The sequence below is a fragment of the Pieris rapae genome, chromosome 11, assembly GCF_905147795.1.
Source record: "Pieris rapae chromosome 11, ilPieRapa1.1, whole genome shotgun sequence".
Classification (NCBI taxonomy): domain Eukaryota; kingdom Metazoa; phylum Arthropoda; class Insecta; order Lepidoptera; family Pieridae; genus Pieris; species Pieris rapae.
Genome location: NC_059519.1, coordinates 7,788,065 through 7,804,587, shown reverse-complemented (window position 1 = coordinate 7,804,587; position 16,523 = coordinate 7,788,065). Strand labels below are relative to the sequence as shown.

The window sequence follows — 16,523 nt, the reverse complement described above, 5'->3', positions numbered from 1 at the left end:
TGAAGAAATAATCAAATTACAATATTATCGTTTTTAATAAAGAGACTGCTGTTTTGGGTTTCCCTATTAAATTAAAAAAGAAGTAATTTCAAATTACCTTTAGACTGCACGTTCACTGCGATTAGAGTTCTAGTCCGCGACAATGATTCACAAAGGCACTAGTGCTTAGACAAACTGAAGCCGTACTATTTTAAAGTTGTAATAATGTTTATTAAATGTTAATACTAATGTACTTAACTAAATATGAAATTAAGTAATGAATCTGAATATCTAAATAATTAAGCTTTGAAGCTCCAAGCTAAATTAGCTAACACGTGCGTAGGTACTTAGTCTAATTAAATTAGTTAGCGTTAAAACTATCTTTATTGTTTGTTGGTTACTGCAGTAATTTGTTAAGTACCGTAGTTAACTTATTGATTTGTCACGATTTAGTTATATCGATAACAAAGAACATAACCGAATGTCTTGTTCTTTTGAGTTGCTTTGGATTACTTATCAACACTTCAATGATTAAATTACTAATAATTATTCAATATAATTGAACTCTGAGAATAACAACAAATTCCCTTATTTATAAATATATCATATAGCCAAGAAAATAAAAGCATTCAAGTAATTATTTATTTTATTTCCACCAATGAATATCAATCAGTTACTGCAGTCTTAAAAATAATATTGCTCGAGTTATTCCACTGTTTTTTATCAAGTCAGAAATATTTTATCCTTGTAAACCCAACCCCACCAGGTACATACACGTACATCTTAGCCAGATTATAAATTTTTAAAATCCTTCAAACAGCTCCAAATGAAATTTAAACACGACATTTCTATTTCTGTCGATCTAAATTTAACTTATTTCCTTAGGCGTCTGTAAACATGGAGACGAATAGTCGCTCTGGGGAAAGGAGAATACGTGCAAGTATTTTTAGCAAACAAATTTTTTCTTTATTTTTAAAGTATTTTGTGAAAATGTCCAATGTGAAATTGGCTATAAGAGTGCGTCCATTTACAGAGAAGTATGTTATCACGATTTTAAGACTAAAGATTATAAAGTTCCGTCTGAGCAGACCGATAAGAAAATAACTGTAATTTAAGATTGTAATTAAGTTAGTTTTTACGATTACTAGAAATTCTAAAAGGAATTTGATTGGGTGCACATTTTACGCTACACAAATGGCAGGATCTTTGGTATCAAATATTTTATTTGAATTGTGTTAGTTAATTAATTATTATATTGGGCTTCAAAGGGAGGGGCCTACTGGATTCTGGTTTTAACTATGAAAATAAAATTTTTGTCAAACTTTTTTAATGTTGTTGTTTTATTGTTTTAGAGAATTAAAGTCAGAGAAAAATCACTCTCCCGTTGTAAGTATAGTAGATGAAAAAACTGTTACAATAACAAATATAAAGGTAAATTTCATTTCGCCTATAACATGTTGTTAGAATTATTTATATGTTAATTTATTACGCCTCTCAAAATGTTGACGTAAATATTTACTGCAAGCATATCGCGGTGACTAATCGAAACTGAGTAATAACTGGCTGATCTACTCAACTGTCTTTTGTTTTTAATATACGACTCACATGTTAAGTTACCTATCATTAATAGTATTATAGAAAATACTTTATCAGGGAGATAGGTATTCTTCTCGTAATGTTTTTACGATTTCAAAGATGGTTGCATTTTAAAAGTCTTGTTTTTGATTACACTCTTTTAACAACGTGTTAAGTATATAATATATATCATATATAATATATAATATACTTTCATTATATTTTTTAGGTTAGTTTGTCAGGTGCCGGTGATAGTAGAGAGCGATTGCGTCGTTATCAGGCGGACTATGTTTTTGATAGTATGTCTTCTGCAAGTACGAGTTATGCTTCACAGGAAAAAGTAAGAAGATATTTTTTATGTTATGTACATTCGTGTATTATAAATATACTATATTAGTGGACAAGAGTAGCTGAAGTCTAGTCGCATCTATTATTTATCTTTATTTATGTAATGTGGTCATCAAACTCTATTTTTGTTTGTAATTCTATGGTGCTTTTTTTTATACTTACGCTAAGTTTGACTCAAATTTAAACTAATTTTCCATACAAAGCCACAATTTCTAAGTACAATAATTTTTTATACCAATGTATAATGTAATAATTAATTAATTAATTAATGTGTAATGTATTTAATTTAAAAAATATTGAGTATGCGTCCCGTAAGTAATGTTATAGATTGATTTTATTTTGTCACATATAGATGTGTTTTTTTAGGTATTTCAAACAATTGGTCAGCCGGTTTTGGACAATATATCAAGGGGTATATCAGCATGTGTCTTGGCATATGGCCAGAGTGCCACCGGAAAAACCTATACCATGATGGGAACTGACGCTAATCCAGGATTGATTCCGAGGCTTTGTTTGGCATTCGCTGATACGGGACCATTGGATTTATCCGTCAGGTATGTTATTTTTTTAAAATAATTGTTAAAATATAAGTAAAAGATCTAAAAAGCTAAAAATGTGTAGAAAAATTTAAAAAAAGACCGATTATAATTGATTTAATTTGAAAGCCATCGAAGAAGCCACATCATACTTGAGAGCCATATTTTTACTATTTTGAAAATACAAAAACATTACTACAAACAATGATAAAAATACGATAAAATATAAACTGTGTAAGGGTTTTTAAAATATTTCGGTTGCTAAAAACTTTTAAATTTCTATGCGGATAATTTAAAATTAAAAAAATATTGTTATTTTTAATATCTCAATTGCTCTCTCCCATTTCTTAGAAAAAACGCTGCACATATTCGTGACGTTTCATCCATAAAATTTTTAGCCTTTAGCTTAAAGAAGTTTTATTTAAAAAATACTTCATGAATTATTCGCTGTGGAAAAAACAAATGATTAAGAACCTAACTTCAGGTGGTATCAGTCTAATTGCTTTCTATTTGATTTCTTTCAGTCCAATTCTATTTACGCTGATGAAAACAGACAAATGAATACTTGTGTGTTACATACACAAAGTATTCATTTGTCTAAACAGTGCAATTAAATTGATTTATCTGTTACAAGGACTATAATATACGGCTCTTTAAATAACGCCTAACGTTCCAATGAACGCAACGCACGCAACTATTATCGGTAAATAAATCATGAAAACACATGGGTGCATAGGATTTACAGACGATAGATATAGCTGATAACATTCGTTTGGTAGAAAAGTTCGCGTGTTTATAACGCCCTTGGAAATGTGTTTCTTTATAAAGCAATTCCAGACATATTGAATACGGCGATAAAATGTGATGGAGGATAAAGGTTATTATGAAAGTTTTTTACAATGTTATGGCTACGTAATTACTGAAACCGACTTTGAGTTTGTTATAGGATATTGAAATATCTGCCTTTAAAAAAGGCGGATATTTAAATATTCCTTTTCCTCCGTTAAATTTGAGTCAGTTTAATAGATTTAGATTTGGTATAACAATTGGTCATAATATAAATAATTATTTTCCGTATGTAAGACATGGTTTGTATTTGTTATACGCTCCTATATGACAAAACTTATATTTTTAGTGAGAGATTCAGAAACGAAAGTTAGCGCTAAGTCAGACTTCAAAAATGTATTGGATTTTGACAAACGGGAGTCATTGTTCCCGCTAAGTTTCTTTTATCTCCTTTTTTCTTAATCTCACCCTGAGAGTAGAGAGTTACATTTAAATCTTACCCTGTATCTCTAGCTAAGTCTTCACTTATGAGTTGAATTTGTTTTCTATCGTCTCTCCTAGTTTACATACATATTCAAACTAACTTATAATAGAAAAAAAGTTTATATGTAACTACCACGATCGCTGTGAAATTTCTATGTATTGAATTATCTAACGTTTCTGTATGTATATCAAATAATTTTACCAAGAAATAACAAATTTGAAATAATACAAAACATTTTTACCAGTACTGGAACTTTTTAAGAAGATGATAATTTTTAAGTATAGTTTTATTAAAATTGTCACGTTCAAGCATCCAATGCCATGCTCTGCGACGGAAATAGAGACGTCGGAAACTATGCACGTCTATCATCATAATGAATGTCAATAGAATAATTTAAAACCTCATATTACTGTGACAGACAAAGTCGTGATTCTCGGCTTACATTGATAATAAACGAAGAATAATAGTAGCAAAGGTGTCGCTAGAGCAATCTAGGACAATCTACATATCGCGTGCAACGCCATCGTTTTTGGTGTTCTTTACATAGACAATTTGGTTCTAGTCAAAATTGCTAGATTCATGAAAATCAAGCGGCATTCAATTCCAATGTAAAGTCATTGTAGTGGTAATAAAGTAAATTACTAACGATTGTTTATAATCTGTATACTGTCCATAATCATAGAGATATATTATGTAAGTAGATATTTAATATATGTACATGATTAAACCGTCTAAAATATGGTCAGATTTTAAACTCTAAATAAAAAGCATGCATTTTAGTTTTAAGTGGTATTTATAAAAATATTTCACATAACTAAATTTATATTTTTCAATCGTAAATTAGCAACAACAACGTTGCATGGAAACAAGAAATGTAATAGAATTTTGGCTGTTATATCTGTCTTATATAATATAAGAGACTAAAGTCCAAGAGCAAAAGAAAAATGAAACTGGTATAACAGTCTACAATAATTAAAAGTATATTTTGAGTTATCTAAAATATCTGAACGTATTACCATAAGTTAGACATTAGCGATCCGATTGTCCGAAAAAAATTGCAATATAATTAATAACCTTCTATAAATCGCACTTATGAGACTATTACTTATTTCTAGAAGAAAATTATTTCAATATTTGATACTAAAACAAGGTTCATACACTATAAGCCTGACAGTTAGGAACTTTTTTTACACCGCCCGCCCATGCTTTCCACTTCGTCAAAGCTATCCGCCCGCCCAACGGTTTAGACGTCTCCAGGAGAATCCTCACAGTTGTACGTTAACAAAATAAAAGTTATTTCGTATTTGAAATATTTAAATATTGATTAAACTTTTTTTTAAATAACTTCAAAAATTGGAAAATATATTGTTTTAACTTTTTGTTCCACCATTGCGATAGTTGGATGCTTTTACTGTTACTTTTTTGTTACATCTTACCTAAAAACATAGTTATTATATTAAAATTTAGATTAAAGGGATTTATGCATCAAAAAAGTTATGTAACTTATTATTGTATTTTATACATATAATATTTTCTACATTGTTCAGTTTTTTTGAAATATACAACGAACGTGTTCATGATCTTTTGGCCTCTGAGGTCCTGCCTTGTAATTCCCTCCCGAGGCGAACTGGAAATACACGGAAAGATTTACGCGTACGGGAACATCCCACTAAAGGACCGTATGTACAGAGTAAGTAGCTTTCTTCATACTTGGTAATACTAATTCCAGAATTGATTACACGTACAATTTTATCGTAATAATTTTTGATTTTCTTTTAAAATTTTTGTTATTACACTGACGTCATAAGATTATACCGTCTCATGTACAAAGTACGCTATACCTCATTAGAAATATATACTTTATTGATAATTTCCGTAATTTTCATGTGGTGGTCTTAGTTTTAGTCCTAAGCTATTCTTTCTGGCTAACTTACGATTTTTCTTTCCGCTACGAGTATATTTTTAGTGAGCGAAAAATCGTGTGTTTACTCATGTACACGTACATGCGTTGGAATTTATAATTCTTTAGAGTAATTAAATAAAAATCTTTTTAAATTTTTTATCATTCGCCATATTCCACGTTTGTAGAAAAAACGACACTAACAATAGAAAACACAAAAATTTTGACTTTAGCTAACTTCAGGGTGTCGGATTTGTGTGACGGTGTGCGCGCGCATCGTAAAAGTCCCACCATTCTTCCCTAACACGCCAAAAGAAGTATAACTTAATAATTTAACGTCACAAACAGTAAAAGATTTCCGTAGAGCAAAAAACCAGGTAATACGATAGTATTACCTGGTTTTTTGCTAGTAGGATACTACTTTATATTTTTTATATTATGTATATGATTCAGACCTTCGTCGAGTATCAGTGCATGACGTGGAGTCCTTGTTAAGCATAGTTAGTGAAGGGAAGCGACAAAGACGATCCGCTGCTACTAAAAGAAACTGCAATTCTTCGAGGTCTCATGCACTATTGGAAATAAGTACACCTCATGCTACGTTACGATTGGTGGATCTTGCTGGAAGGTAATTCCGTGTCATCAGATCCATTTGTTTTTTTTTGTATTTCATTTATAATACAAACTCCTGAATAAAGAAGTGAATTAGCAAGCAAGCAAAAAAAATAAAAATAAACGAAAGTAAGTTGCTAAAGTTTTAAAAAACGAATAACTTTACTAAATTTTTAGTTTAAAAATATTCATTGTTATGAAAATGTGGTCTAGGCTGTAAGATTCTAACTGTTCTTCATTTAACTATTACCATGAAAACTTTACAAATAATCTTCAAAAAATAAATCAAAATAACTTCTTCTAATTAAAACGTACATTAATTGTCTTCTATTGAAGCAGAAAGAAAACTAACAGTACCAAAAAATATTAATAGTAATCTGCCGTGGAGTATAGAATATATAGAGTTTTCTTGGCGTGGCGTAAAAATAGATAAGTGGTTCTAGGGACCAAGCAACATGGTTGAATAATAATAATTAGAGTAAGAGAGTAGTGAAACATTGGAACATTAGACTTAAAGGTTTGTGAAATTATGTTCTCAGCTCCTCTCTCCTTTACTTGAAGGGTTTAATTTGTAAAATATTTTCACATTTTCAGCGAAAAGGCTGGTCAAGAAGGCAACGGCGGATGTCGGCAAAAAGAAGGATCAAATATAAACAAATCGTTGGTTGCATTGAGCAATGTTATTTCAGCATTAGGTTAGTAAAATATGTATTGAAGTGAAATTTCTAATGCGACTAACGTTTAACACTCCTGTAGTAGAGTGCCGTAAGGCATAAAAATGGTCAAACCTCGGAACCCAGGGCCAGTCAATGAATCTGTATATCAAGTATGAGACTGCATTATTAAAACCTCAAATAAAAAAGTTAAAAAAAAAAATTGACCGATCTCGATTTTCAACAATTTTTAACAACAATTTACTGAAAAATGAGAGGCAGAAGGGGGAAAAAGTGTTTATAGCGAAAAATTTAATTTTATTTGTAATAAATTATATGTGCAGAGTAACTTCAATGTTAATTAATTAGATTATCGTAAAAAATAAGTTACAAAAAAAATTTATCATTAACTATACACATTGTTACATCATTGTACATTATTGTCGTCGTCGTCGATCTCGTTGATATAGATTGTAGATGAAGGATTAGTGCAGCTGTCACCATTGCATTCTAAGCAAGCTGCAGTGCAGTTTAATCCACTTTTCCTGCACCCACAAGATGCTCCACATCCTGTTTTGCATAAGCAAAAAATAATTTTTAATAAAGATTCTGGAGCTGGTCGTTGCGTCATTGTTTGCGGTGTCAATATTCCGCATTCATATTTCCAGCCCCATTCTTCTGGTAATATTTCTCTTCCAAGCCATGTTTGAACTTGCAAAAATACTCTTTTAAAGTGTTCAAATGCGCTATCTGCAGTGGGTGGTAATGACGGCAGTTTAACGCAGGTATTTTTAGCAGTTGCTTTCAAAAAAGAGTTATATCTTAATGCATTAAGATCTTTTATTTTCTGGGGGGCACCGTATAAAGCAAGAGTGCATGTAACACCAGCCTTAAAAATGTCATCAGTATTTTCGCATTCATTTTTGAAGACTGTCGCAGCATTTTGCAAGTCTGGTCGCTTTTCAAAATTTTTTGCAAATACGTTTTTGCCACGTTGGAAAAATGCTGATGTCGTGTCACACCCAGTGAATGCATGTAAGAACAGAATATGCTCTTTACACTTAGGTAATATTCTCTCTAAGCATTTGGAAGAGTACGTTTTTTGCGGTATTTTGCCTTTGGATGGTTTTCGAAAATAAATTTCTCGGTCTGTTGGTGAGAGAGCAGTCAATAAAACTATAACATCTATATCTTCGGACACTACAGCAACCTTTTCAGATTGCAGATTAACAGCAGTTTCGATTATTAGTTTATCGGCATCAGCTTCTGCTTGGCAAGAAAATATTATATTCTACTATTATATTCTAACTTTTAACATCAATTTATTACAAAATATTCATAACTATTTTCAAAAGCATGTAAGTAATATAAATGAAAAACAAATACTTAAAATTTATGCCACTATTTTCAAAGTTTTTAAAACTCAGTAATGTTCAGTAATTAACTTTTATCACACTCACTGCACAATAATATAAACATTAATTTTTAATAAACAAAAATCTGAAATAAATATTTTTCGGAACGAAAACAACAGCTACGTATTAAGTCTAGCAAGTTACAACGTGTACTATCCTGTGAGGGCCCGCCATGAACAATACCGAACAGCTGCTGTTATCCCCTCTATTCTCCAACCCGACCTTCATCGGTATATCTGCAGTCCCTAAAGATCCAAGATCAAGTTTTCAAGTTTGTAATAGTTGTTCTTTTTAAAATATGACTTTTGACTAATATAAATCAATGAAAACTCCAAAAAATTAATAATTGTTTATAATAATTTTTAAAAAATTGAGGGCGCGAAAAATTTTTTTTAAACATTTTTCTATATACTATTAAAAACATATTTTCAAGGTTTATATTAAGATTCATTGACTGGCCCTGGATTCCGAGGTATAAACCTTACGGCGCTCTACTACTGGGAAGAGGGAACAGGAAAACACAGAACGTGAGTGAATGCTTCCTATTTTCATTTCCACATAACGATGTTTCACTTTTACGTTTATTACTTCTTGTACAAATCGATCTCTTCCAGACAACACTATAACGAAAATCAGGGATTTTTCTGTTGCCCTTAGTTTATTTTTTTTATTTTTTTATAGAACAGGGGGCAAACGGGCAGGAGGCTCACCTGATGTTAAGTGATACCGCCGCCCATTGACACTCTCAATGCCAGAGGGCTCGCGAGTGCGTTGCCGGCCTTTTAAGAATTGGTACGCTCTTTTCTTGAAAGACCCTAAGTCGAATTGGTTCGGAAATACTTCAGTTGGCAGCTGGTTCCACAGAGTGGTGGTGCGCGGCAAAAACTGCCTGAAAAAACGCGCAGTTGTGGAATGGCGGACGTCGAGGTGATACGGGTGGAATTTCGTATTCTGCCTCGACGTCCGATGATGAAACTCAGCTGCAGGTATTAATCCGAACAACTCCTCTGAACACTCTCCATGGTAAATGCGGTAGAAGATGCAGAGAGACCCCACATCTCTACGCAACGCCAAAGGATCAAGCCGCTTGGAGAGATTTTGATCGTCAACGATTCGAACCGCTCTTCGTTGAATACGGTCAAGTGGAAGGAGCTGGTACTGGGGAGCACCCGCCCAAAGGTGGGAACAGTACTCCATGTGGGGCCGAATTTGCGCTTTATATAGTTGCAAGCGGTGGCCCGGAGTGAAGTACCGTCTCGCGCTGCTGAGCACGCCGAGCTTTTTGGAGGCTAATTTTGCCTTTCCCTCCAAGTGACCGCGAAACTGAACGTCGTTCGATATGTCAACGCCAAGTATTCCAATGCTGACTGTGGCTTTAAGGAAAGTGTTTTCGAAAAGAGGAGTAGCGACAAAGGGTGTTTTTTTAGCGGAAAACGCGCAAACTTGTGTCTTTTTGGGGTTAAATTGGACTAGGTTTAGTCTGCCCCAGTCAGAGACTCCACGTAGTAGAGTTTCTACTTCAGACACAAGTTTGTTCCGGTACTCATCGACATCTGCCCGAGAAATACTTGCCCGGCCAGTGTAAAGAGTGTCCCCAGTGCTGTCATCCGCATAGCAGTGAATGTTGCTAAGTTGCAACATATCATTGATATGCAGAAGAAACAGGGTCGGGGATAAAACACAGCCTTGTGGGACTCCAGCGTTCACGGGTTTAAGGTCGGAACATGCTCCGTCGATGACGACCTTGATGCTCCGATCGGCCAGAAAGCTGGAGATCCAATCGCATAATTTCTCGGGAAGCCCATAGGCTGGAAGCTTCGAGAGCAGTGCTCTGTGCCACACCCGATCGAAGGCTTTCGCTATGTCCAAACTAACCGCTAGAGCCTCCCCCTTGGATTCAATTGCCTCCGCCCATCTATGCGTAAGGTATACAAGAAGGTCACCAGCTGAACGACCACGACGAAAGCCGTACTGAGAGTCACTTATCAGCTGGTGGCCCTCCAGATACTCCAGGAGCTGGCCATTAATAATGGATTCCATTATTTTGGAGAACAAGGAGGTTATCGCTATTGGGCGATAGTTGGACGGATCGGAGCGATCGCCTTTTTAAGGGATCGGATGTATCGAAGCGATCTTCCAGCACTCCGGGACAGTGCCAAGCGAGTACAGGTACCGGAAAAGGCGCGTTAAGACCGGAGCCAACTCAGGAGCACAAGTACGCAGCACAATTGGAGGAATACCATCCGGCCCGCTCGACTTATGTATGTTAGTGTAGTGATTGTAGTGTCTATACAGACACACTACATATACTATTTATTCTATAACTCCTAATAGACGATCTAGACTTCAGTAGTATCGCGTGATCCCTACGTTGCACATAGGTGCAGCAGATATTGAGATTGATATTTCAAAATTCCATACGTAAACTCGTTAGGATCGATATTGCTATCGCTATTTAGAAGATTACCATTGAATTCCTTCACCGTACGAACAAGTGTTGAGAAACAAAAGCCTAAATAGTATACTGTAGTTAAATAAGTTACATTTAAACTTATAATATAATTGTAATAAAAATAGGTTTCATACAAAACATTGATTTCTTTTTTTTAATTGAAATGGTGCCCGCAGTGAACAATGAACGCGAGTAATAATTTATACGTACATATATAAATCTGGGTCACCGTTGGAACTAATTTAATAACTTAATTCCATATTCCAAGGTCCAAAAATGATACTGCTAAGAGAAATTAACATACTAATTTGATTCATTAATATTAATTAAGTTAAGCAACTTATTGTTAGCAAGGTCAAGTTTAAGGTTCTATTTCATAATAATCTGGCACCAAATTGCTAATCACGTATGGATTTCTATGGATTAATGTCAATGACTTACCAACACACTGCACAACCTTTGGTAAACAAAGGCGAATCCAGTTTACGCCGACTCGTCTAGCTACACAAGTTAGACAATCGGTCGTAAGTTCCAATAATTATTAAAGTAAAAATAGCTTTGGGACGTTTTGTCCTTATCACTCGACTCTCGTAATAAGAATGTGTGAGAAAATGATCCGATTTAGTCCCTACGTTAACGAGTAAGTGAAATTTAGAAAAAAAAACTTGCCTGGTTTTATTCTGATTTTTCATCTGATCATCTGATTCTAAAGTTAAGAAAGTACTAATTTACGTACTAATTTTTAGTTGTGTATAGTAGTAGCACGTACTGTGCCACAAGTCATCAACAGTGCCTCTTTCAATTTATTTATTGTGCAAATACACATCATTAGTAGTTTTAAATCAATTCCAAGTAAAAAAAATCACCAGAGTTACCCATGAGCCAAATTAAAACTTGCACGTACGGTTAATAAAACACGTAAAGAAACCGGCATGTCTGACAAATTACAGTTGGGTACAGAAAACTGTCCAAAAGGTGAATTATCTGAAATCCACGCGGAAATGTGTCTGCTGAAATTAGTTTAAGGGTTAAATAAAGTTGTTTTTTTAATAGTACGCGACGGGGGCCGAGGTAGATTCGTTCCGTACAGAAATTCTGCATTGACGCTATTGCTAAGAGACTGCTTAGGTGGTGACTCTAGCACGTGTATTATTGCAAGTATGTATCTTTTTCGAACTATTTTAATGATAGTAACAAATATATATTACAACTAATACAAAATACGAGATTACGATTTTTTTCTATTTTACTTATTCGATTGAAATGTAAATAATTGATGACAATATAGATATTTGTTTTATTAACTTATATTTAGAGAATATGTGAATTGTGTTTAGAAGTTTGATTGAATTGTTAAACTGTATTATTTTTTTCAGCAATATCTCCAAGTATCAGCTGTTTAAGTGAAACTGCCTCAACACTACGTTGGGTAGCGAGAGCACGATATTTGCCGGTTAGAAATCCACATACCAAAGACAATTTAACAACAAAATCAGCGGTGCAAGCGCAATATAATTCATTATTGCTTGAACTATCCAAACACTATATTCGTTACGTAAGTCATAATTTCTTATAATTTTACATGTTCCTACGTTACTTTTAACAAACAATTTTTTTTGTAGGTACCTGCAACCGGAAAAATATTATTTGAAGAAAAACACTGGGATCTAAACGTTAAAAAGATCTGTGAAAACGAAAATATAGGGAATATTATGAATTTTTCGCTAGGAAAAGCAACAAATAACCTTGATTTTGTATTACCGATTATGGGCGACGAAGGTTCTAATTTAGTCACAAAAGTTGACAAACAAGATATTGCGAAAGAAATAAATAATGAAATCGATAATTTACTGGGAGTGCCTTTAGCACGCAGTGGCACTGATATTGAAATTGTAATGCCGACAAGAAACGAAAGACAATATAGATCTCAAGAAGTTCTTTCTCCAGAAAAAGTTGAGCAGTTACAGCTTAATAAAGATAATCTTTCTGACCCAAGCCTCAATGAAGATAGATTAGATAAAACAAAATCTGTTAATCTAAATATCAAATCACCAGTTTCCATTTTGTATGACAAAAACCAAAGAGCTGAAATAGTTGCATCTGTTACAGAAAGGCTTTATTCAAAATTGAAAAATAACGAATTAAGCGATCAAAAACCGGAAGTCATTTTAGATAAAAAAAATTCACAACCCATGAATGAATTAAAAATTTGCACCAATGCCCGCCAACGGTTAATGGAAATAAGCCAAAAAGCATTACGAAATAAGAGGAGAATCGGTATACCAGCATATACACAGACAAGAAAAAATATTATACGTATGAAAGACCAGTGTATAGACGCACAAAGAGATTTGATATCCTATCAACACTTAGAATTAAATAATATAAAACACTTATTCTACCGAGACGTCAGCACCGAAACTAAACCATTAACTCCTCGTTATAAAGAAGTCGCTACCGGCTCCGAATACGGAAACTTATCCACGAAGGACAACTTTACTACGACAGAATTTAACAAGAAAGTTTATAAGCAGACCGGTACTATGACTACTATAAGTAGCAAAGACAGGTACACTCAAACGTTGCCCGTTTTGAAACCCCCGAAAAAGAAAAGGCGTTCAATTTTATCAAAATATTTAAAACATTTCGATAGAAAATCTATTAATAATACACCGTCAGTTATCAATATTAATATTTCATCCCTGTATAATCAGGATATCGAACCTGAACATTCTAGAGACGGTAGTAATCAAAGTATTCAATGCAATATTATGGCTCCGGATCTACTTAAGAACCATGGAACTGAATCATTACAAACTAAAATGAACCCAATAAATCAAGACCAAACTAGTGACGACGACAGTTCTTCATGTGATGTCCAGGTGGAAGCTCAACAAGCTGTTGTAACTGACGATGGTACTGATAGTTCAGAAATGTTTATTTTACCAAAACCTTTACTCTTTAACAATGACACTGAAACACATGATAAACTATGGACAAAAACAAATATTTTGTCATCGTCAAATGAAGAAGAACACGGTAATTATTCGATGAACTGTTCCGATATCGAAGATGACTTAAGATCTAAATTGTACTTAAATCAATCGTTCAAAAGTTTAGGTACAGATGATTCAATTAATTATACGAAAACTGAGGATTGGTGTTGTAAACGAAGCAATTCTTTCAGACGGTTTAATACAAATCAGAGGACCAAATTTAAAACCGCCAAAACTAAGTTATATAAAGAGTTTTTAGGTTCGAAAAAGGATAACGATAGCGCTGATGAGTCTTCATCCAATAGTTCGTTTTATTGTCCTTCGTCAAATAATATTAACGATAGCATGATGCCGAGAAAGCCTTTTAAATATGAAAGAATAGAAAAACCATGCTGCGACTCTTTTGAAAATGTTGAAAGGAAAATTAAAAATTCTTGTAAAAAAGTCGAATCAGCAACAAATAATTATGAAAGCTACCTAGACAACTATAAGAAAAATGTTAAATCTGTTTTAAGATCCCCTACAGAATATCTTCAGCATTTGATAGAGATAAGAAAAGAGTTGGTCAAAGATGGTTGAAAGGGTTAGTGTTGTCAGTCTTTACTGCATAAAGCTAGCTATATTTCGTTAATAGATTATTTCAATTATGTTAGTTAATTAAGAATAACAATATTAATAATATATAACATTATACTATGGGCCTGTTCACAATGTGTGGATAAGGTCCCAAATAGCTATGCAACACATAAATTATTCGAAAGATAAAAGTTCCAAATAATATACTTGGCATTTCATGACGAATAGCGCTATCTGACAGTCGTGAAACGCAAAAATACTGTTTATCCTACCAATAAGTAATAAATAGCTTATTTGCAACATATCCGGACATTGTGAAACAGGTCCTATGTATTTTCAACATTTGTATTTTGATGTGTATGATCTTTGACGGCTTGCAAAAGTTATTAATTCGTCATTCAAATTTAAAAGTACCATCATAAAAGAAATAACGATTGGTGTTATAATGTTTTAAAAAATGACACGTCATATTATAACTTACTTAAGTAAATTTTTTGAAATTCATACATTAAAGATGTAATGATTTAGTCAAAGTCAAAGTCAAAATTTATTTATTCATATAGATATTGTAAACTTATGAACGTCAAAAAAATAAATATTAAATGATTCTAATTTTACATTTACTGCCAGTTCTCAAATCAAGGGCGTAGAACGGAAGAGAAGAACTGGCAATAAACTCTCCGCTTGTTTGTAAGGAGCTCCAACCACTACACCATGTTCCATAATATGACATATTGAGTAATAAAGAATAAAAAATAAATAAAAAAAAACAAAGATTTGTCCTATATCAGCAGGAGGCATGGTGAAAATAGGAGCACGGACTTACATACTCGTGAGAACAACACGCAAATAGTGACCCATTTAGCGGACATTTTATTATTTTCGTGTAAATTATGTTTATATTTTCTCAAGAACTTTTCTTTTATTTAAATGCTGGTTCATTTGAAACCTAGGCTTTCCTCAAATCGATAAATAAAAAGCTAAGTAATTTGCTAAATATTTATTTTAATTAATCTCGAGTTTATAATGTTTTATTTTAATTATATAAGTTTGTAATGTTTTATAACTGTTTAGTGCACACTAACATTATGTTTGGAATGCATGACTTTGTATAAATTTGAATGTAAAATAACTAATAAATAAATAAATATATATAAATTATTGTGAGTTTATTGTGTCTACTTTGCATTAATAATAATAAAGATACTCTGAGATATCTAAGAAATTCACCAAACGTTCTTTACACATTAATTGCACAGACAGGCCTGCCTTATTTTTATCCATTCTGTACACTCTTGTTCCAACTTTTCGTCGGCCCAAATTTTTACTTAAAATTCCCTCTGCCTTTTAATTTCTCTTGGATATTATTCGAATAGATATTTTGTGCTTAACTCTTTTACACTATACGCTATTATCATTTTTTGTATTCATACATGAATATTAAATCTAATAATAAAGAATCCTTCAATTTTGCTTGCTATATGAAATAAAATTCAATGATTGCTTTATCATTGCTATAATAACAATTTTCTACGACTATAAAATATATGTTTGTTAACAAAATACGCCAGCTAAGAAGATACTATGGTTTGCGAACCAAACTCTTTTTTGTTTCGAATATTAATGAATAACAATCACTGCTTTACATAAACATTATTTTTTACATACTATAAACAAGATGTCTTTCACGGTACATGCCCGTATTCATTCCTAAATATGGCCAAGGATAACTCCACCGGTCGTCAACCAATCTGGTTGAACGAAGTGTCAAGATTCGTATTTGCAGCGAATAGGATCCCATAGAGATGTGTTCTCTGTAATTACTATAATCGTCGACCTATCTATATAATTCGGAAGTATAAGAATCTTGTTGCTTGACTATAATAGACTCGGAACCGACCAAAAATAGCCTGTTTAGTACAATAAGCCAGTAAAAATAAGAAATAATATAATTCAATACTTTTGTGTGCCTTTTGAACGCGATTAAACGTGATGTATATGTTTATATATAGGAAAATTTTATATTGAAATTTTGAATACAAAATTAAATCATCTTTAAAAGAAGTTTAATTTAACATTTCCTTATAATAAGAAAATATGTAAGAAATATACATTTAATTACCAAAATTAATGAACCTTGAGATTAATTTTATTTTAGATCTGTATTAAATAAAATTTGTAAATTATTTTTGTGTATTTATAATTAAGTTA

General features: G+C 32.7%; 1 protein-coding gene across 1 annotated transcript; it reads left to right on the top strand.

Moving 5' to 3' along the window:
* Positions 1-969: 969 nt before the first annotated feature.
* Positions 970-14,927, top strand: LOC110994322 (kinesin-like protein KIN-5C). Its single transcript, XM_022260887.2, has 10 exons — positions 970-1,016; positions 1,332-1,410; positions 1,784-1,894; positions 2,269-2,456; positions 5,256-5,398; positions 6,062-6,236; positions 6,815-6,915; positions 11,794-11,898; positions 12,117-12,295; positions 12,363-14,927. The coding sequence occupies exons 1-10, from the start codon at positions 970-972 to the stop codon at positions 14,313-14,315; spliced, it is 3,081 nt and encodes a 1,026-aa protein (XP_022116579.2). The 3' UTR covers positions 14,316-14,927.
* Positions 14,928-16,523: the final 1,596 nt, after the last annotated feature.

What these genes read in the sequence shown, in the direction of transcription:
- LOC110994322 (XM_022260887.2), top strand. Translation starts at nt 970, where the DNA reads ATGTCCAATGTGAAATTGGCTATAAGAGTGCGTCCATTTACAGAGAA. An exon ending in CCATTGGATTTATCCGTCAG is followed by an intron (nt 2,457 to 5,255) that starts GTATGTTATTTT and finishes TACATTGTTCAG; the next exon opens with TTTTTTTGAAATATACAACG. An exon ending in CCAAACACTATATTCGTTAC is followed by an intron (nt 12,296 to 12,362) that starts GTAAGTCATAAT and finishes TTTTTTTTGTAG; the next exon opens with GTACCTGCAACCGGAAAAAT.